General features: G+C 45.9%; 1 protein-coding gene across 1 annotated transcript in view; it reads right to left on the bottom strand.

Moving 5' to 3' along the window:
• The window catches only part of PAXIP1 (PAX interacting protein 1), a 60,476-nt gene that overhangs the window by 5,850 nt on the left and 31,255 nt on the right, over nt 1-23,371 (bottom strand). The window contains exons 7-16 of the mRNA XM_012806470.2: nt 19,917-20,565; nt 19,406-19,500; nt 15,651-15,746; nt 14,656-14,793; nt 13,860-13,981; nt 13,233-13,417; nt 12,055-12,098; nt 7,759-7,829; nt 6,246-6,348; nt 4,836-5,004 (exon numbers count right to left, since the gene is read on the bottom strand). Coding sequence (XP_012661924.2) covers nt 4,836-5,004; nt 6,246-6,348; nt 7,759-7,829; nt 12,055-12,098; nt 13,233-13,417; nt 13,860-13,981; nt 14,656-14,793; nt 15,651-15,746; nt 19,406-19,500; nt 19,917-20,565 — 1,672 coding nt within the window. The remainder of the gene's footprint in view (nt 1-4,835; nt 5,005-6,245; nt 6,349-7,758; nt 7,830-12,054; nt 12,099-13,232; nt 13,418-13,859; nt 13,982-14,655; nt 14,794-15,650; nt 15,747-19,405; nt 19,501-19,916; nt 20,566-23,371) is intronic.

Below are 23,371 nucleotides of genomic sequence, written 5' to 3'. Positions count from 1 at the left end.
AGTGGACCAAATGCACACATCAGCAGGGGGGTACGGGGTGGGCAGACAGGAGTGGACCAAATGCACACATCAGCAGGGGGGTACGGGGTGGGCAGACAGGAGTGGACCAAATGCACACATCAGCAGAGGGGTACGGGGTGGGCAGACAGGAGTGGACCAAATGCACACATCAGCAGAGGGGTACAGGGTGGGCAGACAGGAGTGGACCAAGTGCACACATCAGCAGGGGGGTACAGGGTGAGCAGACAGGAGTGGACCAAATGCACACACCAGCAGGGGGGTACGGGATGGGCAGACAGGAGTGGACCAAATGCACACATCAGCAGGGGGGTACAGGGTCAGCAGACAGGAGTGGACCAGCTGACATGTATTTTAGGACTTGTGGGCCATGTGTTACTTCTGGTGCATATTCTTTATCTGTTTTTTAAACAATGTTTTAAAAATGTAAAACCACAGTTTGCTGGGCAAAAGCAATCTCATTACTACAGAAATGCTAAAATATTTACTAACCGCTACAAATACAAAATTCATCTATCAGTAACCAGTACTTTCACAGGTGAGAGAAGAACGTCTAAAAACTAGAGAAATAAAACTGAGGAACACGCTTCAGCCAACTCCTGAGCACTTGTAGCCTCGGGGGCGACTAAGACAGCCTGGCCCTCTGCCCTACCTGGATGACCCAGGCAGCCCCACCATCCTGAGACCAGCCACCCAGTGGGCCTGGAGCAGCTGCACAGGCTTGGGGTGCCCTATGGAAGCTGGATGCTGATCCAGAATTAGAAAAGCTTCAAACATGGAGAAACTATGCTTGAATGGACATAACCACCTTCACAGAAGGTAAACCACCTGGATGAAGACAAGGTTAGGATGTGTGTCGAAGAGCATTTACACTTGCACAATGACACTGGCTACACCCTGGACAGCAGTGGCCACTTCAAACAGACGCAGAGGACAAGTAGACCTGGACCTTTGTGGAGAAAGGAGACATGACAATGTCCCTGCAGAAACCATCACCCTTCATGACGGTTGAGAAGTGCCCCGTGATGGCCATGTGCCATCTGTGGGAGGCCAGGTGGACAGCAAGACCTGTCCAGCTGACCATTTCCATGCCCAGCAAGAGGACATGAAGCTTTTGGCCCAGACAGCAGTGCTCCCTGGGAGCTACTGTGCACCTGGTGAAGGTCCTAAATGCCACAGCTGAACAGAACGTCAGTCATCTTCTCTTTGCTCTTATATGGTAGACTTGAGGCTAGAGTTTTTTTTTCCTTTGAGACAGAGTCTCACTTTGTGGCCCTCAATAGAGTACTGTGGCATCACAGCTCACAGCAACCTCAAACTCTTGGGATTAAGCGATTCTCTTGCCTTAGCCTCCTAAGTAGCTGGGACTATAGGCGCCCACCACAATGCCTGACTATTTTTAGAGACAGGGTCTCGCTCTTGCTCGGGCTAGTCTCGAAACTAAGAGGTCGGGTAATCCACCCATCTCAGCCTTGCAGAGTGCTAGGATTACAGGCATGAGCCACCACACCCGGCCTTGGAGATGGCAGTTTATGTGATAACCACTACACTACGGAAACACTTGAGATGACATTTTAGATACAACACCAAAGACATGATTCATAAAAGAAAGAATGGAGAGCGGCGCCTGTGGCTCAGTGGGTAGGGTGCCGGCCCCATATACCAAGGGTGATGGGTTCAAACCTGGCCCCAGCTGAACTGCACCAAAAAAATAGCTGGGCATTGTGGTGGGTGCCTGTGGTCCCAGCTACTTGGGAGGCTGAGGCTAGAGAATCGCCTAACTCCAGAAATTGGAGTTTGCTGTGAACATTGTGACACCACAACACTCTACCGAGGGTGATAAAGTGAGACTCTGTCTCTACAAAAAAAAAAAAAAAAATAAGAACGGACTTCATTAAAATTAAAAATTTCTGATCCACAAAAGTCAATGCCAAGAGAATGAGAAGATAATTCACAGACTGAGAGAAAATGTCACAAAGACATGTCTGATAAAGGATTGTTCTCCAAGATTCACAAGTTAACTGTTCACAAGTCAACAATAAGACAATGAACCAGATTTAAAAACAGGCAAAAGATCTGGACGCTTCACCAGAGCAAACACACAGAAGGGAAAAGTCACTCAGCAGGGCCACATCAGGAGAGTGCAGACCGGAACCACCACCTGCACCAGCACCACATCACACACCTGTCAATCAGCAGAGCCCTGAACACGCACAGCACCAGACACGGGAGCACGTGGAGCCGCAGGACCCATCCAGCACTGGTGGGAACGCAGGACGGTGCAGCACGTGAAGGCAGTCTGGCAGCTCCTTACAAACTAAACAGACCCTTACCACGTGAGCCAGCAACCACACACAAACCTGCACCCTGATGTTTACAGCAGCTTTACTGCTAACGGCCAAAATTTGGAAACAACGAAAATGTCCTTCAATAGGTGAACAGATAAACTGGTATATCCTGACAGTGGAATATTATTCAGTGCTACAAAGAAGTGAGCTATCAAGCCAGAGAAAGGTCTGAGGAACCTACACGTGTATCTCTAAGAGAAGGAAGCCAACTCGAAAAGGCTACGTAGGATGGGACTCCAACTTCACAACATCCTGGAAAAGGCAAAACTATGGAGAGTGGTTGCCAAGGGCTGTGGGGAAGGGTTAGGGTGAACAGGCAGAGCACAGGTACCCGGCTCTGTGTGGCCCCATCGTGGTACACACATCGTCACACATCCGTCAAAGCACAGTGACTGTTTAATGCCAAGAGTTAATCCTAATGTAACTATGGACTTGGGCGAGTCCCAAACAGGCCCCTGTGCGGGAGGGAGGCTGCCTGCAGGTGTGCGGGCGGGGAGCCCACAGGTCCTCTCGGCACTTTCTGGCCAATTTTCCTGTGAACCTAAAACTGCCCTAAGGAAGTCTATTTTTGAAAAGGTTCATCATCAACTACAAAAATTCTCTTAGGTTAAGAAATGCTAAAACTTAAGAGGATAAAAGAGGATAAAATACAAAATATGTTTTCCCAAATACTAAATGTTTATAACTAAACCACTTTATATCCCTCAGAGATCAACAATGTTAAAGAAATGAAAGGCAGTCAACTTCCTTTCAACTACAACGTCCATCAACATAGAAATCAGACTTTCACAAATGAGCAACCTTGAGAAGTTAAGTGAACTGGTCATTCACTACATCGGTCACTTGGCAAGCTAACTGTCAACAAACTGGCAAGCTCCACGTGAGAGAGGAAGAGAGAAGCAACAATGAAGATGGCGAAGGTTGGTGCTGCCCGCAGCAGGTGGACCCCAGCCTGTCCCGTGTCCCTGCTCACGTGCTTCCCTCCCCACACAGAAATCACTCAGAATCGTCCAACTCTGACGTTATTCAAAGGTGGGAGCTAAAAACGTGTTTCTAATAATTATTTCTGTAGGTTTTTTCCTTCATTTTTAAGTTTTTATTTCATTAATATCTTTAAGAACAAAAAAGTATCTAAAGCTTCAGTCAAAAAAAATTTCTAAATACTACTTAATATACTTGTCCCTCTTTATCCAGGTTCTATCTCTGTGAATCTGGCTGCTTGCTACAATTTATTTGAACCCCAATTTATTTGTCAGTGCTCAAGGCACTTCACAGTCCTCTGCAGACACGTACAGTGGAGAAAACCTGAGTCGTCGTGTGCATGGCCACAGCCGAGGTGAGTCACGCAACGCCTGCCTTCTCATTCCTGCTCACACAGTGAAAAAGCATCCTCTTTGTGGTCTATTCAGTGCTACTTTTTTCACATCTGTACGCTTTTCTGGGTGATCTCACTGTTTAAATGGCCCCAAGTGCAGTGTGCAGTGCTGTCCAGCACTTCCAAGTGCAGGAGGGACACGATGTGCCCCATGGAGAAGACATGGAGTCAGCGAGGCTGAGGGACAGTGTCGCTGGCTCCAAGTTCAACGTTGATGAATTAACAATCTATTTTCAGCAAGGCAGGTCTCTAGGTAGGTCAAACACGGCTGAACAGGGTTACGTATAATCAACTCTGGGGAACTGTACCCTGTGTCTCCCCAGGAGCCCCACACGCTGCAGACACAGGGACTCAACGTGTGCAGAGACTTCACAGAACACGACCGCCATGAAGGACAAGCGCTGCCCCAACACTATAGTCGAGAGTTCTGTTTTTTCTTGATACTAATAATTTATTCTTTCCTATTCTGCTTAAGGGGCAGAATAGGTGGGCAGGGCAGGTGGGCAGAGGTGAGCAAGTGTAAGAACTTGGCAACACAGGGCAGACCCCGGCACAGAGACACAAAGGTGGAGATGCCTGACATCAGAGGCTGGTAACCAGCACTATCGCTTACAATAGGGCAGCCAGGGAGTTCAGTTCTGGTCCCAGTGTGGTTGGCGTACAAGAACAAGTGAAAAATGCGACTGAGAAGATGGAGCTCAGCATGGGGTGTGTGTCTCTCACTTCCTCCATCCAAACAAGGGGCCAGGGGAGGTAGGTCTCAGGACACACCTGGGGAAGGGAAGAGGTGCCTGGCCTAGATGACAACTGGGGACAGTAACCTTGCAGATAAAGGGTGACACCACTGCTACAAAGGAGAGTGAAGGTGCATATCTGTCTTGGCTATGATAGCTTCTAAGAAGAAAATAAATCACCTACAATTCATAATCGTTTTATACTTAGCAAGATTCTAAAATCATCTAGGTATATTTACTACTCTAAGGAAGAAAAGCCCATCCTTCATATACATGTTTGTTAGGATAAAAATGGAGATGAATTTTAAAAAATGAAAGTTTATCTGACATTCCAACACAGGCGCTGAGGCTGCCACTCACCAATGAACTTCTGACACTTGAAGCACTCCTCGAGCCACTCTGGCGTCACTATGTGCTTCACCACCGAGATGGCCGTCAGGAACTTCACCGTGCGCGTCACTTTGCTGGCAATGAGGTGCGTGCACTTCTGCGTACACTCAGCGACCTCCCCACCAAGAAGGTAGAGCTTCTGAAGGTCACAAACACAGGCAGAGGGAAAAGCTCACTCTCATGGAGAACACAACAGGGCAGAGAGAACACGGCGCGAACGCAGCTCTCAGCACCAAACAGTGCAAAGGGTGGAATGAGAGAAAACCCACAGAACTACAGGAGAAAAGTACCAGTCAAAACTTATCATTTACATTATTACGGTGAATTCCACACCACGTGGACATAAACTCTCCAAACACCAGTCCCAGTCTCTGTGAATGCAGAACGAGGCGCTCATCTCAGTGAGTGCGCCCGGCCCGCGCGGACACGCTGTTAACACTGACAACGGCTCCGCTATAAAACAGGACGGCATACAGACTGAGACACATGTGAAATAACCTTTTATTAACAAGCCTCATATTTTAAAAGTAGAAAAATAAAATCGCACTAAATTTTAACAGCAGTTTTTATAATTGCTTTTTTTTTTTTTGGAGACAGAGTCTCACTATGTTGCCCTGGGTAGAGTGCCATGGTGTCACAGCTCACAGCAACCTCCAACTCTTGGGCTTAAGTGATTCTCCTGCCTCAGCCTCCAGAGTAGCTGAGACTACAAGCGCCCACCACAACGCCCAGCTATTTTTTTGCTTCAGTTGTCAGTGTTGTTTAGCAGGCCTGGCTGGGTTTGAACCCACCAGCCTGGGTATAGGTGGCTGGTGCCCTAACCACTGAGCTACGGGCGCTGCCATAATTGCTTCTTTTCCTTAAAAAAGTGAGGGATAAAATGTATGAATCCAACATGGTACACATCAGCTTCCATTCTCAACCACCCACCTGCCACCAAAAAGAGGGAGCAAAACAAAACCCCATCACCCCTTGTGCAATTATTTCAAAAAGAGTATTTAAAATCTACTCCCATTTATCATCTAAACTACTAGAAAGCCCTTTTGGCCTCACTCTAGAAAACTCGTCTTGGTAGACAGTTTTGATCAGAGAACCTAAAGAGGCACAGTCCTCTCTGAGGCCAGATGACACACACACTTTTATTGTCCCTGAAAATGTTCATGAGACTGTATGAAGGACGGTGGCCTCTCCTAATGAGAAAGCAAGCACCTGAAGCAGCCAGCAGGGCGGGAAGCCACTCCAACCTGAGGGACCGGTCATTCCCGTACAGACTATTAGAACAAGGCAGCATCACGACATGTAACGTTCAACCAGCTGCTGGCTTGAAGTGAGCACACACACAAAAGCACACTGCTGTGTGCAGAGGACGACGAAATTCACCTTAATATACTGCTGAACTTGGACAGGCTCAAATCCAGTGAACAGCACAAAAGGGGTTAACTCTGGGGTTAGCTTCCTAGTGGGAGGCGGGATGTCCTCTATTCTGCAAAAGACATGCAAAGTGGTGACGGTTAGAAAAGGAGGGAGTCCCAGGGTTCAGCAGCCTTAACACCTTCACCTGTGTCTTCCCGTCCTGTCCTGCCCCAGCTCAGTCTCCAGGAGGATGCGGGAAACCTCCGAGGAGGCTCCCCAGTCCCCTGCAGTGACGGCAGCGTTCTCTTCTTCATCAACTCCCCCCCCCCACAATTAGTTTTCTTAAATTGGTTTTAAAAAGAAAGCAGGTTTCTATATTTTCCCCGATTTTGCGACTTCAAACAGTATCATGGCTGCTTTTCATTTTTTTTAAAAACAGCCTCTTGCCACGGCTCGCATCCATGTTCACCACCAACACAAGCAGCCGAGGGAAGTGCTGACAGCCACCAGGACCTTTCTAAGTCTAGTCCTCTGTTCCCTTCCACAAGGTGTAGAACAAACACACACGTTACAGTAAACCTCTTGGTCCTTTACGTGTCCTTTCCCAAATCCTTTTTAGCTTATATTTAAATGACAGTCTAGGAAAAATTTATTTGTAGCAATATGATTACAGTTTAAAAAAAAAAAAAATCACACAATTAGGATTTTACTACCAAGTCAAAAGCTCAGTGTGTGGAATTCAAGGAGAGAAATACAGGAGAAGAGCCACTGCAGAAGACCAGCCGAGCAGCTGTGTCTCACCAGGTCCAGTTTGGAAGCAGAAGTTTCTGGACACCAGAGGACTGGACTGGGGTGCACCTGCTATGCTCACTTACTAAGTAACCAGCAGGGCTTTGTTATCGGACAACCGTCTTTCCCAGATGAGGCAGAACGATACACATGTAAACCCCCACACCACAAGGTGGCAACACCACACACAGGTGCTGGGGGCTGTGGACCTGGCCTTCTAAAAGGTCTTAGATTCTTTTTCCCACCAGGGCAAGGCTAATAATACTGTTTTGTCCCATGACAACTGGCAGATCCAAGGCTCCCCCCTCACTGAGTAGGGATTGTTCATCAGTGCCCTGGGGGGCTGGGGCTGGGGGGGGCACCTCCCACCCCATTTCCACCGTAGAAGCTTCTATTTTACATATAGGGGCTGGGTGGGGGGAGTTCTGGTAAAGTGCTGCTTAAAATCTTTTTGAATAAAAACATACAATAAAAATGCAATAAAAACATACAGGGTGTCCAATGAAGTTCATGTGCAATTTAAAACTTACAAGTATTTCAAACTGCAAATGAACTTCATGGGCGCCCTGTGTGTAAAGGCCTACAGGATTACAAACCATCTTCAGCAATAAAATGAGACATATCACAGCAGCCAGGAAGCAAAAGGCAAAGGCTTTTACACCCTTGGAAACTTTCCCTAATTGCCAACAATTTTCCAAAACAGACCTCTGAAAGACAGCTGAGCATAAAAATGTTAGGTTATTATTCATACCTGGCTCTTTTGGAAGAAGGCTGGACATTCGTTACTTCATTTTGTTTCGTTTTGGGAGGTAGTCTTCCACCCTGTAATAAAAATATTTTCTACTTTAATCAATACAGTAATACAATAGCTTCTAAGAGATTCGTGTCAAATAATGGAACTACTGAGTCGCACACGAGGACCCCGCTCATCCTGCAGCACCTCTGGGTGCTCACCTGGGCAGGTGACTAGCAAATGTGGGAGAAGCTCCGCCTCTTACTCACCAAAGCCCTGGAGTTCCCGAAAATATCTCCAGCCCCTTCTTTCCTCACCTCATGTTACATATGCGGTCCTTCACTCTGAACTTCTCAAGAAGTTCAAGTTATTTGTCCTGTGTCCCAATTTACAAAGTGGAAAACACAATCATTGCAATTACACAACCCCAAAAGACTATCGGTAAAACCAAAATTCCACCTGACAAATCAGATGGTGCTGAGAGCTGGACGAGGTGCTGAAACCTGGGCCGCCTCAGGAACACACCCACCTCCACTAGAAGCAGCTGCCGCCTCTGAGCCTGGAGCAGAAGCCTAGCCAGCCGGGAGAGGAGGCAGGACCCCTCAGGGCAGCTGCAGGCAGCACCTCAACTCTGCCCTCATTCTTTTCTCACATTCTAAACTCTGAGGTTCTTTCAAAAAGACACTTGCTCCCATCTTACCAACTGAAGGAATTATCTCTCAATCTTATTAATTTACCTTAAACATAACTATGTTTTCTAAATATTGTTGCCATAGCTAGACAATCACAATGAATACAAAAATGTGCACAGGAAGTCCACTCAGCCCACCAGCCTGTCAGACATGGAGGGTCAAGTTTCACAATAACGTGCAGGAAGGTTTATCTCACCCTTTACCACCACCTTTACAGAACACCGTCTCTCAGCCCTCCACTTGCAAAGATCACGTGTGAGTCTAAGTCTCCATATTAGCACTCACGGGTAGCAAGGACAGCAACAAAGGGCAGGAGGGGCGAGAAAGGCGGAGCCACCTAGGGGCTGACTCCCGACACTACAACGTAGAGTCTGGCTTGGGAGGGAAGCTGGCGATCACTTTCTCAGCTTGGCCACAGAAACTGCCATGAAATCTGTCACCTCAACGAACAGGGACAGTGTCTCCTTCTTTCTAACCCACTGCTCATAGGTGAGTTATAATAAAACTTTAAACCTTCAAATGTACATTAATATCTTTTGACCACAAATTTTATTTATCATTCTCTACCATTCTGAAGAAAATGATAAACTTCCACAGACAGCACAGACCCACTGATGGACATTTAGTAGGAAGTCCTACAGTCATATGAGAATTAACAGCCAGAATCAAACTGGTCTGAAACCTCTGGTGTTCCTGGCTCAGGGTACCTGCAGCGAATTTATACACACACAAAGACACAAAATCAAACTAGTGTGTGTTTATCTTATGAACAACTCTTCACAGTAAAAATTAACATTTCATTTATTTATTTGAGACAGACTCTCACTCTGTCTCCCTGGGTAGGTGCCAATGGTGTCATCACAGCTCACAGTAACCTCAAACTCTTGGCTTCAAGTGATCCTCCTGCCTCAGCCTCCTGAGTATCTGTGTCTACAGGCACCCACCATGATGCCTAGCTAGTTTTTGAGAGATGGGGTCTTGCTCTGGCTCAGGCTGGTCTCCAACTCCTAGCTCAAGCAATTCCACCCATCTCAGCCTCCCAGAGTGCCAGGATTACAGGCGTGAGCGGCCACGCCCAGCATTAGAATTTTAACAAAAGTCAACATCATGGCTTTTCTAAGCTTTCAAAATGTCTGACCATCACAGGTGACCTCATGTCGGGGTTTGTATTTTTTAAAGTTTGCACAGCATTTCAAAGTGGTTCTGGAGTGTGACTTTCCAGACGTCCAAGTTTGCTATACACCCTGCAATCCTCTGCTAGGTAGGCGACTGCCTCGTGGAGCAACGTACCAACACCAACACTACCAAACCAAAGACACTTTTAAATCAGCAAGTGCTTGATTAATTTCCCTAAAATTAGGAGCACCATTACCAAAACCTTCCAGAATTTTCTAAGATTTGATTCCTCAAATACAATTTTAAAGTTAAACTTACTGAGGATTAACACGCCTCCTATATTCATTTTATGTCTTTTTGGGGGCCCTCAATGACCAAAGAGAATTTTAAAGAAATCTTGTTCCACATTTCTTGGCTTAATAAAAAGCTATAATTTCTATTTTGAAAATTAAGAAATATACTAATCAAAAGTTATTAATTTTGATAACTAATTTTAATTAATACTAATCAAGTTATTAATTTTGCTTAATATAATCGAGATTAATCAATTATACATTAGAATCAAATGAAGTGAAGAAAAGTTTATTTTGCAAAAATAAAAATAATTCCCAATATGCTTGACAGAAGTGTCCCATTGAAGATGCTACTGAAATCTACCTGGTGGGTCACTTCCAAGTGGCCCATTACAGAATTCTTTGGGATGTCATAAATTGGCTACACCAGAGGTTTTTTTTTTTTTTATTATAGGTACAAAATACTTGTGAGTTAATCAAACCTAACCAGGTTACTGGCGTGTCCATCACCACAGGATTTTCATTTCTCTGTGTGGGACATTCCGGCCCCACTCAGTCAGCCGTCGCCAGAGTCCTGGCTTCACGCAGACCTGTTCTTCACTGTTTAGAAGTGGTTTTGGTATCCTACTGGGAATGGTTGCCATCTCTTCTCTCTCATCCACATTCTCCTAAAGTAACTCTGAGTACTTCTAAAGCCTTCTCCATCTCACAGCTCAGCAGACCGCTGGGTGGCATCTCTCTGCCGCACAGCAGTCCACACGTAGGCAAAGACGCGGCCCCAGGCCCGGGGAGCAACGCGCCTTCTCTGGCCCATGTTCTGCACCCTGGAGCACAATTCTACAAGGATGATGCTGTATCAAGGAGCAGCCCATAGTTCTAAAAGAGGATCTGCAGAGAATATCTGCTTTGGCCTCTGTGTGTCTTATTAAAATTATAATTACTAGTTTAAGCTAGGAAAAATATATGTATTACCTGGTCTCATAATCATTAGTATTAATAAGACACTGCCCTATATGCAGGGTAGACATAAAGCTCATGTACAATTTAAAACAGTTTAACGTAAGTGTGTGACACACCTCTTGGAGGGTGGGACACAATTTAAGAGGGACTTTACCTAACAAATGCAAGCGATGTAATTTGATTCTTTGTACCCTCAATGAATAAGAAAGAAAGAGACAGAGAGAAAGGAAAGAAGGAAGGAAAAGAGAAACGGGAAGGGAAGGGAGAGGGGAGAGAGGGGAGGGGAGGGGAGGAGAGGAGAGGGGAGGCGAGAAGAGTTTAACATAGTAAACTGCATGTGAACTTTATGGACACCCTGTATTCGGGCTTCCTGAAAGACTCAGGACAATTAGCAGCAGCATTCAGATCAGATGTGTGAAAGGAGCCAGGGGGCAACAATCAGAACACAGGCTCAGGTGTTGGCTGTAACCCTGATGAGAACATCTCCCCAGCTGTTCAAGTGGCACAAACACCACACACCCTCTATATATCGTGGAAACCCACTGAAAACTGCTGGGCACGTGACATGGAAGCACCACGAACCTAAAGTTAAGCCTTCACACTACAAATGACCCGCCCTCTCCCAGTACTGATGTGCAGTCAGTGACAAGTACTTGAGAGAAAAGTCGAGTGAAAATTACTGCGATGGTCCTGTCTGTAACTTAAAACGTACTAATGCTGGAAAACAGCAAAAGACACAACTCACTTTCTCCTCCTCACATGACACAGGAGCACTGGCCAGCCCCTGGCCTAAAGGACAGCCCTACTTGTCTCCTAACTAACCACCACTGGCACTCAGACTTCCAGAATGGCCGGTCCTGAAAAGCATCGCAACCGAGACCCCACCTGGGACACCGAGACCTGGGCCTCAAGTCGGGTATGGGTCCATTGCTTCTAATAGTTGTCAAAGTTCTTGCCTTTCTATCCCATGAAAAACAAGAAGTCACCTTATCATCTTTCTCTTCTCCAATTCTTTAGGCAATCACATGTAGCTCTCTGAAGCAAATAATGCCCCTCACATGTCTGTAACAAGGAAACATCAACAACCACAGGAAAAACAAGCCTTGGATAAACGTGATGACAAGTGAGAAGACACAGCTTCCATAGTTACCATGTTGACAAATTAGTCAAAAATTTTTAATTTAAAAATACATCCCTACCACAACATTTTAACAGCATAGTATATCCAAAATAAGGTTATTAATTTGACATACCATCAACAACTCTGCCGACACTTTTAATGGAACTCTCCAAGCATCTAAAGAGAGAAATAGGTTACTTTTCACAATCACTGTTTAAATAGAAAAGCCTTCTTGTAAAAGCCTCCTCTGAGGCGACAATCTAGAAACGTAGGTAGCTCAGCCACAAGTGTTTAATGGGGATCAACTTAAGTGCCATGTTCTATACCAGTGGTTCTCAACCTGTGGGTCGTAACCCCTTTGGGGGTCAAACAACCCTTTCACAGGGGTCACCTAAATACATCCTGCATATCAGATATTTACATTACAATTCATAATCAGCAAAATCAGTTATGAAGTGGCAACGAAAATAATCTTATGGTTGGGGGTCACCACAACATGAGGAACTGTATTAAAGGGTCACGGCATTAGGGAGGCTGAGAACCACTGCTCTATACTTAGATTTACAAGATGGAAGAGGTGAGCAGGCCACTCCCGGGAGCGCAGCAGGCCACTCCCGGGAGCCAGCAGGCCACTCCTGGGAGCCAGCGCTCTTGCTGCTTAGTTTACTGTGCATTATTGATACAAGGTAGCACTAAGAGTCAGCAGCGGACAAGGAAGCCCACATGGTTTCTAAATCAACAGTATTCCGTCCTACTGTGCACTGTCTGGTTAGACATTTCTAGAGGACTGTGTCCCGTTCTGGGAATCACAGTCTGGATTCTATCACACCAGTTATGACAAGAGGTGGTGGAGAGAAAGGACCCCCTCCTCCCACAAGCAGGAGCTGGCCGAAGGGACCAGCATGCTTACCCTGTGGACACAGGGCCATGACTAAACTTCAGTGTTGCAGTATCTACAATGGGGACAGTCTGCTGGAAGGTGGAGTGGCAAGCAGATATCCACCTGCTCACCACACAAGGCACGAGGACATTCCGGATGCAACAGCAAGTCAATTTGAGAAAAGCAGGGGCTGTTCCATAGGGTGAGGGACATTCTTACACAAGATAACTGGCTTGAGAGACAAGACTAAAGGGTCTTTTGAGAGTTCCCCTTCCATCTCCAAAGGCCTTTTAAAAGCAAATAAAAATACCAAACACTGAACAAAGCAGGGAGAAGAAGGAAAGAGTATAGAAAGGAAACAAGAAGTGAACAAAAGACGCAGCCAGGCGTGGCGGTCAGCCCTCCTGAGACAGCATGTAGGGCGCACTTACCTAGAAGATTTAAAACCAGATGCTGAGTCGGGGCGAACGGGTCCTGCAGATTGAAGGCGGTGTAGCGACTGTACTGAACCTGCCTCAGCGCCTCAAAGCTCCCTAGGAGGATGTCCCCGAGCCACTGTGCATTGACACAGGGGATCCGCCACTCTTTGGCTTTCTCATACTTGAGACCAGTTGGTCTTTTGGGGGGGGGGGGGGGAAGAAAACACATTTTTTAAATGTTAGAGTTGTCTGCAGTCTGAATTTATATTTATTTTCAACAAAAGCCAATAAAGCATCTTCTCCTAACAGGAGTGACAAGCGTATGCTAGCCAAGCAGCTGGTGACCCCGGCTGGTGACCAAAAGCACTTCAAGGCGCGAGGTCAGAAGGACCAGCAGACCATGCACCAGCCCTACTCGCACCTGCTTCCTGTTACCTAGTGCCTGTAAGTCAAAGTTTATTAACTCAAATGTTTCAGCAGCATTTCTGCTAAGGTTACCACGAATATCACTGCCAGACTTTTATCAGATTTGGATTTCCACAGTCAAATTTATTCCAACCACAACAAATGAAACAGGGATTGTGGAATAGCTCCCCGCTGTGTGTACATTTAAGGATAGAGGGTTCAGGAGACGCTTACTCTTTACAGATGAGAACGGTATTGCTGCGACACAGGTAACCCGTGTACTTGGCACCTGCCAAATACGCCATTAATTTTAGGTCATCTCTGTCACTATCAACAAATCCAGTCACAGAAATAATCTAAGGAAAAAAGGGGCAAACAAAGGGAAAAAACCTATTAGAGTCAAGTACTACTGCTTCTTCTTAGTTGTTTTATAGGTGTATTTATTTTTTTTATTATTTCTTTGGCATTAGGGGACACATTTGGTAATACCATTCCTAAGAATGATGAAACCAGAATTTTATTAACAGTAAAAATGCTACAGAAATAGCCTTAGTGGAAGGAACAAAAAGAATAAACGTGATGGGACAGATACAGGAAAACCTTTTTGGAGTTAACCTGACATTGCCTGGATAATTTTAACATCGTTATTTGATTAACCACACGTACATACACGAGTCAGTTCTTCCTCCTCCTCACCGATCCCAATCTGGGGATCACTGGAGTGAGAGAACCCAGAACTCAATATAGTTCTGTCTATGGTGCAACACTCAATTTATTTCTGGATTGCCAATAGTGTCAAAGACTGCACCACACATTAAATGTCCACTGTATGCAGAAAACTATGACTGTTACATGGGAACAAAACAAAGTTATTTCTTAATGAGCAGGCTCACAGAAACCAGGCCAAATTACCCAGAAAAACACTGCCTCAGAAGCCAGCATGTGTGCCCATACATTAGTACACAATTATCTGCCAAAGCAGAAGAATGATTTAAAAAAAAAAGCGTCAAAATAAAAGGCTCTGCCTTACATGCTGGGAACATGGCTTCCCTCCCGGCGGGAACGCCACTGGGAAGTGAAGGGCTCGGTGAGGGGGCACCATTCTCTTCTTCTTCAAGACCGTGTTTAACCAATGTGCAGTGATGCATCTCTTTCTCTCTCTTATTGCCTATCAACATAAAATTATAGGTTTGTTGTTGGCGGTTTTTTGCTGCAGACTTAAACACAAAATTATAAGGTTATGTAACAACACTATCTTCATTAGAAGCCCCATAATAAAATAATGTCATGACACTCAGCACTGGATTTACTAAAGTAACAAATTATATCAGTGTAGTTTAAAAGTTTATGTAAGAACAAGAGCCTGCAATGGGGGACGAAAGCAACACATTTTCTGTCAACCTTAAAAGTAATTTTAATCATAAAGGAGATAACATTTGTAGTCAAAGTTGAAGTCCCCAGAGGAACACAAAGGCCCCGACATAAGGCCAGATGTAACAATTATAACCATCTACCTAAAACCAACACAGGTGTGTCTACATTTTTAGTTGAAAAGCAGTCAATGGCTACCCTCTATAAGAGGGGTTTCTGAGGTCACATACACATTAACATCAATCTATCTACAAAAAAGAACATTTTAATAAAAAGATAAAACTTTGGGGGTAAAGAAGGCAATGCAGAGGAGAAAGCCTGAGCCCCAGAGGAGAGGCCGAGGTGTGTGCCTTTCCCGGCCCCGTGTGCACAGCTGCAGGGCAGCACCACATCTGCTCCGCCCACGGCACCCTCAGTGCAGCCAGGTAATGACTGGAAGGAGTGTCTACTCTTAACACTGCCTGGAATCGCCATCTTCCATTCAGTGTCATCAAAGGCATAGATCCACCAAAGCAACAGCAAAAGTAAGAAGCAGCTCTCCTATTTAAAGAGATAAAAAGTCCTTCCCCAAAGTAAGAATTATTAGAACCTTAAGACTGCACATAAAAAAGGACAGGCTTTGCTCCCCGTCACAGCTGGGGCGATTCTCCTTACCTGAGCATACAGGCTGCTGACCTGACTCTCACAGAGAAGGTGTGTACATCGGCTGGTGAGTGTGGGGTCCACAGTGCCACCATGCGTCTGGATTATCTAGACAAACAGACCCGACTGATCACTCAGGAGAACAGAGCAGAATTAGCATGTCACATGAGACAGCTGTTAAAAGAATCTATCATATAGTTATCATATGGTATATTTCCCCAAAGAACAAAAGACATATCAATTACATTTATAAACTTTTCTACCAGCACTATAAAATGAAAATGAACTCCCACACTTAATCTGAATTTTCAGGAAGAAAGGGAAGAACAATGGAAGATCCTTCTTCTAAAACAGAGTTTTTTCTCAACCTCCGTACCCCTGACACTGTAGGCCAGTTCCTTCTGTGTGGCAGGAGCTGTCCTGGCCCTGGGGGAGGCTTCTTCCCTGCCCACTACACACCAGCAGCAGCACCTGTCACTGGAGTGACTAGAAATGTCTTCAGACAACTGTACCAGTGGGTGCAGACTCACTCCCCTCAAAACCACTGTTCTAAAAGGAAACTTAAAAAGCACATGAGAATAAAATTAGTAAACACCAAAAATGTATTTTTTAAAACAGATGCAGTTTTGGAGAGTAAAGGAGCTGTCCTGCTTCCTGTGACGGTGGTTAGGAAGCAGAAGGCATCTGTCAAAATGCAAAATACTATACAAAAAGGGGGGAATGTATCATATATTAAAATATAAAATTAAGAAGGTCTCTATACCTCCAAAACTCACCAGTTTCATTCACTACCTTTGAAAACGTACTTTTACTACAGCTATTCACAAGCACAGCATAGTGAGGCGTGTGACGACTGTGGCTCCCTCTCCCTTCCCTGCCTTCCATTCTGCCAAAGCAATCACATTCAGCTCTGAAGCTGTTTCTTATGACAATTTCTGATTGGCTGTCCCATGCTGCTGTTTATTTTCCAGTTTCTCATCCTACCTACTGACCTCCTATCATGGAGGCCACCTTTTACCTGGCCCTAAACCCTCCAAATTTGCTTATACCACAATTCTTGTCGACATCAGTCTTGAGTGATTTAATACAACACAGTTCAGACGTATGGTTTAATAAGCCCCTGAGACTAAAGTTCTTTTCCTGGAGAAACGTTTGCTCCCCTTGGCGTTAGTGATGGCCTCACCCTGCCCCCATCTCAATCTGCCTTCTTCTTAGTTGTCTATATACCTTTCATCATTTCATGCCTAAAGTCTCCAAAGAAATGTATACATGGTGGTTTTAAAGTATGTCCACAATAATTGTGTCCTCCTCCCAGGAGGAGTCAGAGCTCCACTCTCCAACCTGACAGACAGGGCAGAACTGACAGCAGGAAACCCCCACATGCAGCCACCAAGGGCGCAGCAACCGTGGCTCCTCCTGGCTCTGTCTCTAGTCACTCACTCTGGGGAAGGAAGACAGTCACTGCATGGCAGACACTTGGGCAGCCAGGGACAGCCCCCGCCTGGTGAGGAACTGAGGCCTCCAGTTGACATCTTGGTGGCAGCCTCATGAGACAGCCTGAACCACAACCACCCGCTAGGCCACTGCAGGATTTCTGACCCAAGACCATCTTTGCTCCTCATATCATTAAGCTCTGGGGTCCTGTCACACAGCAAGAGCACGCTGCCACAGCACAGGTGACCCCGAGTAGCTTTCAGGTTGCTCCCTCTTCCTCCTCCTCGGCCACACACCTGAGGGAGCATGAAGGCCTCTATCATGACCTTCTTCCACTTGTGAACAGCAAATGTTTCTCTTCCTTATGAGTTTCATAGCACTTTCTTTTCTCTCTTCATTGTAAGAATACAGTGTGTAATACACATAGAAAACGCACAGCCACTAGCTCGTGCTATTGGTGAGGCTTCCAGTCAACAGTGGCCTATCAATAGTAAGGTTTGGGGGAAGTCCAACATTACGCCTGAATTTTCAACTTAGTTGGGGTCAGTGTCCCCAGCCCCCATACTGTTCAAGGGCAAACTGGATATGTCTCTTTTCATTCCCTTCTGGCACCCAGTGGCTCTTCCGGGTCCTACTCTCACACCTAGTGAGAATCCCCTTCCAATCTCTGTTCACTTCTCAGCAGCGTGATTCTCTCTTAGCTTCCTAAGCATACAAAAGAGATAAATTTTAACCCTAGAAGTACGAAAATATCTTTATTGCACAGTCTCATGACTGACAGATTGCACGTGTTAGACACTGTTTTCCCTCAAAACTGTGAACAAACTGCTCCACTGTCCTCTAGTCCCAGGTGCTAGTCTAAGATGCCTTGAACCATCCCGATTCCTAATCTTTCAGGACCTTCCCCCTACTGAGCTCTGGGAGAAAAGTCCTTTCTCTCAAACAGTCCAAACATTCACAGTTGCCTTTACAATCACCCTTTTCTTTCTCTTAGTTGTAAGCTCATTTCTTTAATAACTTTCTTGACATGTATCCAAACTCCTATTATTTAATGTTGGACCTTTTGGGCTAATCCTTTAACTTAAAAACAAACAAAAGAAACCCCACCAATTTGTCTCCATTATCTTTCTTACCTTTGAGTTTTGGACAGTTTCCAAAAGTTATCTGGGAACACCTCTGACCTCAGGACTGCCCCTGCCTTACCTGCCACATCATCAGCCTCTCTCAATCGGCCAGCCACAGTCGTCTTCCTGGTCGCTCCCAAGTTGAACACTTTGCTAATTTGCAGCTGACCCCTTCATCTGCCACTTTCTACATGTTCTAAAGACTACAAGACGACAAATGCAAACCCCACAGCAACGCTGAAAGCCGGTCTCAGGAGACAAGCCAGCCTTGCCTCTTGCTCCCCAGGGCCACGGAGCCCCCCGAGCAGCACGTCCGTTGCTGCTTGCCCCAGCAATCCCTGCAATCTCACCCGTATTGCTCCATCCAGAAAAATCCTGCCCTAATTTGTGCTGCTGCATGTCCCAAGAGACTCAGTTCAGGAAGCACCTCTGCCAGGAGACCCTCCCTAACAGCCCCCAGGCTGATGGGTGAGGTTGCTCCTCAGGCTCTCACGATGCCCTGGGCCTCGCTCCTGCCCGTGTCCCCACTGCCCCACAGGTGCTCATCCTGTTTACTGGCAGTCTTGCAGCCTGTCTGGCACTTAAGCAAGGGTTAAACAGCAGGGATGCTTATAGTGAAGGACATTCAAGATTTATTTGAGGTTACCTAAACTCAGATGTTTTGGCTCGGTTTTGATTTATGGCATAGCAAGGTATTTACGTTTAGGTCTTGCAGCCTGTCTGGCACTTAAGCAAGGGTTAAACAGCAGGGATGCTTATAGTGAAGGACATTCAAGATTTATTTGAGGTTACCTAAACTCAGATGTTTTGGCTCGGTTTTGATTTATGGCATAGCAAGGTATTTACGTTTTCTTCTGGCTAGAAGATTTTGGGGTCCCCTCTAAAGTAGAGATTCTAGGACTTTCTAGTATTTGCTTTTGGAGAAACAGAAATAACCAAGACATGTACAAGTTAGTGGTTGCTATCCTGGGTTATCAAAAAGTAGACCTTATTTCTGCACCCCCAATTATACACAGATCATTAGCACCCCTTAAAATCTCAGATGAAAGAACCTTAAGAATGATAATGTGACTAAGAACTGCCCAGAACAAGGCCAGAACACACGCGGCTGCATCTCCCACATCTCCATGAATGTAGACAAGTGGATGGTCTACTTGAGCAAGGAGCACTTTCAGATCAAAGTTTAACTCCTCTCAGGCACAACCTCACCCTTTTCCAGGTGGCCAGTAGTTGTTTATCAGACATCTGTTCTGGATAATCCGCAATTGCAAACACACATCCCAGTAAGAAGCTTTCTTCTGGAACTAGAACAGAATTATACAAGAAAAGGAAAATTAAAACCCTGTGAATATGGTTGCACAGAATGTGCCATATTGCCAAGTTTCATTTAAATTTATTAAGTTAATCAGCCTTGACCATAATATATCTGTAGGCAATTCAAGTACATTTAGAATATTGTCTATATTAAATCATCACTGAAAAATAAAACATAACTCATATGTGAGCAGCCAACACTCCGGGTTACATGGCAGCCCAGACATTCTTTGGAGCACTAAGTACCCGACCTCCGAAGTACCAAAGGAAGGACAGTTATGCCATTACAGCCCCTGCTTTGTCAGGTGCTCCATAGTGACAACCCTCACCCCATACCCCAGACATTCTCAAAGCACTCCTGTAGGTACAAGACTTTTGGGAGAGAGAGAAAACCCCCATTACGAACTCTCCACTGCTGGGTCGTGTCCAAAAAGCTGCTGCTGCTGCTGTGGCGGTGGCGGCTGGGGCGGGGCCTGGTGCTGCAGGGCTGGGGCCGGCTGACTCAGGTGCGGCACTGGCTGGCTCTGCAGCTGCTGCTGCTGGTGCACGCGCTGCAGCTGGTGTTGCTGCAGGTGCTGCTGCTGCTGCTGGAGCAGGCCGTGCTGCTGGAGCTGTGCCAGTTGCTGCTGCTGCTGGAGCAGACCGTGCTGCTGGAGCTGGTGCAGCTGCTGCTGCAGGGCCTGCTGCTGCTGGAATGGCTGGAGCTGCTGTGGGGGGCGGTGCAGCTGCTGCTGAGGGTGCAGCTGTTGCTGTGGAAACTGCAGCTGCTGCTGCGGGAACTGGTGCTGGTGGACCTGCTGCTGCTGCTGCTGCGGGAACTGGTGCGGCTGCGGCTGGGGGTACGGCTGTGGCTGTGGCTGGAGCTGCATCATCTGCTGGGGCTGCAGGTGCAGGACTGGGTGCTGGGGCTGCGGGGGCTGCGGCTGCAACATGTGGGCCTCGGGAGTCACTTTCACTTGGCTAAACAGCACCGTGTTGGCGTTTGCATGTCCCTGCTGGCTGTGATTCACCTGCTGTTCTAAATTTTTTGTAGGTGCGGAAAGGGATTGTAATATCTAGAAAGCAAAAGTTAGGTGACGTCATTATCAATAGCTCCTGAAATGGACTAATAGTCTCTTAGTGGATTAATGGTATATCCAACCTGTTTAATATTCAACCAGATAGATGTGCCAAATGATTGAAAACTTCAAAAACAATACATTTTTCTTTAGTATTTACTTCACCTCATCAACTTCAATAATGTAAAAAAATTCATACATTTAAACCACCAAAATTTGCAACCACATCAGTAAAATGGAACAAGCTAATGAATTACAGTGGACAGACTCTTGGCCAAATGTTTCCAGGGTAGTCTTCTGCCCCGTGTGCCCTCAGGGCCCCATGACCCCACATGCGGCACCTGCAGCCGTCCTCAGCGCCTGCTGCCCTCCCTGCAGCTCTGGGGAAGCTCTATGACCTTTGATATCATCTGAATTTTTAAATTGTACACCTATTACTTTCTCATCTTGACATGTAAACACTCCATGAAATCTGATGGCCAGTAAGAAAATGAGCATCAGTTGTCTGCCACAGGGAGCAGGGCGAGGGCACCTGGCAGGGCGAGCCTCACCCTGCCATCTTCCCCCCACCTCACCGCCCAGAGTCCCATACAGGAAGGTCCTCAATTTCCAGATGAAAGCAGTGGGCCCTCAGCTGTGGCTCCAGGAGCCCCTTCCTACAGTGACACACTCCACCAAAGGGGGGCAGGCCAGACCCCAGCACCAGGTTTAAGTGGTAAACGTTCCCCCAACTAAAAAAATGGACACTATAGCTGGAAAATTATGCTTCCTCAAAAATGCCTGAGGTCCTCAGATCGGACAAAATGTTGCAAACTAGACAGAATCATCCAGGCCAGACTGTCTCCCTTCCAGTTCATCTTGCTTCACAATGACAGGGGTAAGCTGGGTCCTGTGCACTGAGTCCCCCTAGTTGTGAGGGCTAGGAAGGGAAGGGACAGTGGCCATGAGATGCCCCCAAGCAGAGAATCCAACTGCAGGTTATTTTTGTTATATCCTACAGGGCACTGAACAAAACAAAAGAAAAAGGATACATCATGAATTATATTCACCATGCCCAAATAACAAAACTGAATAGAGTCAGGAAGACCAGTACAGATTTTATAATACTAAAACTCAATCCACACAACTTAACCCTATTAAAAGTCTATCTGTCATTTAAATAAAACTCTAGAAATTCAATTTCAGCATATTCTAGGAACCATACCAAAACTTCAAATATGATTCTAACATATATCTTTCACTTAAATAAGACTCCAAAATCAAAACTATATGATCTGTAAGGGAAACAGGCTTTGGATAAATAATCCAGTTCATAATTGAAGTAAGTCAAACTCAAAAGCTTGGCACATTTGCCCTTAAAGTCACCTGATAGATAAGACATCTCTACAAGGAGAGTCAAGATTTTAGAAAAATCTCAGTTAAACTCTAGACAGAAAAATGTTTTGTAAACAAATTTAATAAAGTAACTATTTCTTCTCCAAAGCAGCAGTAGGGGGGAAAATTAGCCCCACCACGTACCACCCCAAACAGCTGACCCGTGCTGATCAGCTCTGTGTGCTGACTTTCCGCAGTGAGTACCGCCTACGTGCTTGCCCACGTGCAGATCAGCCACGAGCCCAACCCACGAAACTGCTGAGGGGCAGTGGCCGCCTCCTGGGAAGGAGTTTAACTTTTGACTCTATGGCCTTTGCCATCATCTGAACTTTTAAATCATACACACACACTACTTTCTCATCTTGAGACATGAACACCCCATGGAATCTGGTGGCCAGTGAGGAAACGAGTGTCTATTATCTGCCACAGGGAGCAGACCTGAACCAGTTGTTTTCCACATGGTGTTAAATAAATGGCGCTCTGAGGGGATGCAGGACCACACAAACACATGGGCACTTGGGGAGGGGCTGCTCCTCTCTGCCCTCTTACACCTCACCGCTGAGCCTGCTGTGTGCATAAGGTGATCATGACCTGAGCGGGGAAGGAGCCTGGGTCGGGCAGGGGGTGGCATCCAGCTGCTTCCACTAAAGGCCTCAGGAGAACAGGTTGAGAAGGGTCCCATCTGCTGCTAACTCTAGTCCTTAAGGGAGATCAGGTGGAGATTTCAGAGCCCTGGCCAGGAATGAAGGTGGCCACTGGCCTGAACCCTCTGCACCTGCAAAGTCGAGCACAGCACGAGAGGGGCACACACAAGGCCAGCCATCTCGGGGTCTCTTAGAACCTCTGCCACATTCACCAGATCACTTTCCAACCCTCTGATCTGCCTCTGGCTGAAAACATATGTTAATCCTAAAGAACATAAGAAGAAGAATCGTAATGGCTCAATTATGTAATTGTGCTATAGTGAGAACAACCATTTTAAATGAATGTCAAGTTTAAATTTTCCCATCACAACTGTCATAAACCTCATTTAAATTACATTAATACTGAGTTACTGAATGCCACAATATATAAAGCATTATGGTACACACCACATGGCTGGAGCCACTATAAATTTGCAATTTAAATAGGATTTCAAGGGTTACACCCCACTCCCCCACCACAATTTAATGTTAAACTAAATCTGTCTCCTATTTCTAATATTTCAAAAACTCACGTTCTTCACATCTAGCAGTAAAGTGTCCTTATGTTCTCTCTGGCACTGCAGAAAAACTCTCAGAAAATTTATTTTTTCACTTTGTTCTCAACTAGTGATCAAGTTGCCCCATGCACTGGAGAAGATGGCGCTGACCCAGGTCAGCTCAGCAGCCACAGCTGAGGATAAGTTCGACTCCTAAGGACAATTTCAAAAGCAGAGATGTGCTGAACT

This window comes from Otolemur garnettii, unplaced genomic scaffold (genome assembly GCF_000181295.1).
Source record: "Otolemur garnettii isolate 467f Iridium unplaced genomic scaffold, OtoGar3 scaffold00053, whole genome shotgun sequence".
NCBI classification, from domain to species: Eukaryota; Metazoa; Chordata; class Mammalia; order Primates; family Galagidae; genus Otolemur; species Otolemur garnettii.
The sequence above is the reverse complement of the archived record's forward strand: the minus strand, read 5'-3'. Positions and strand labels throughout refer to the sequence as shown.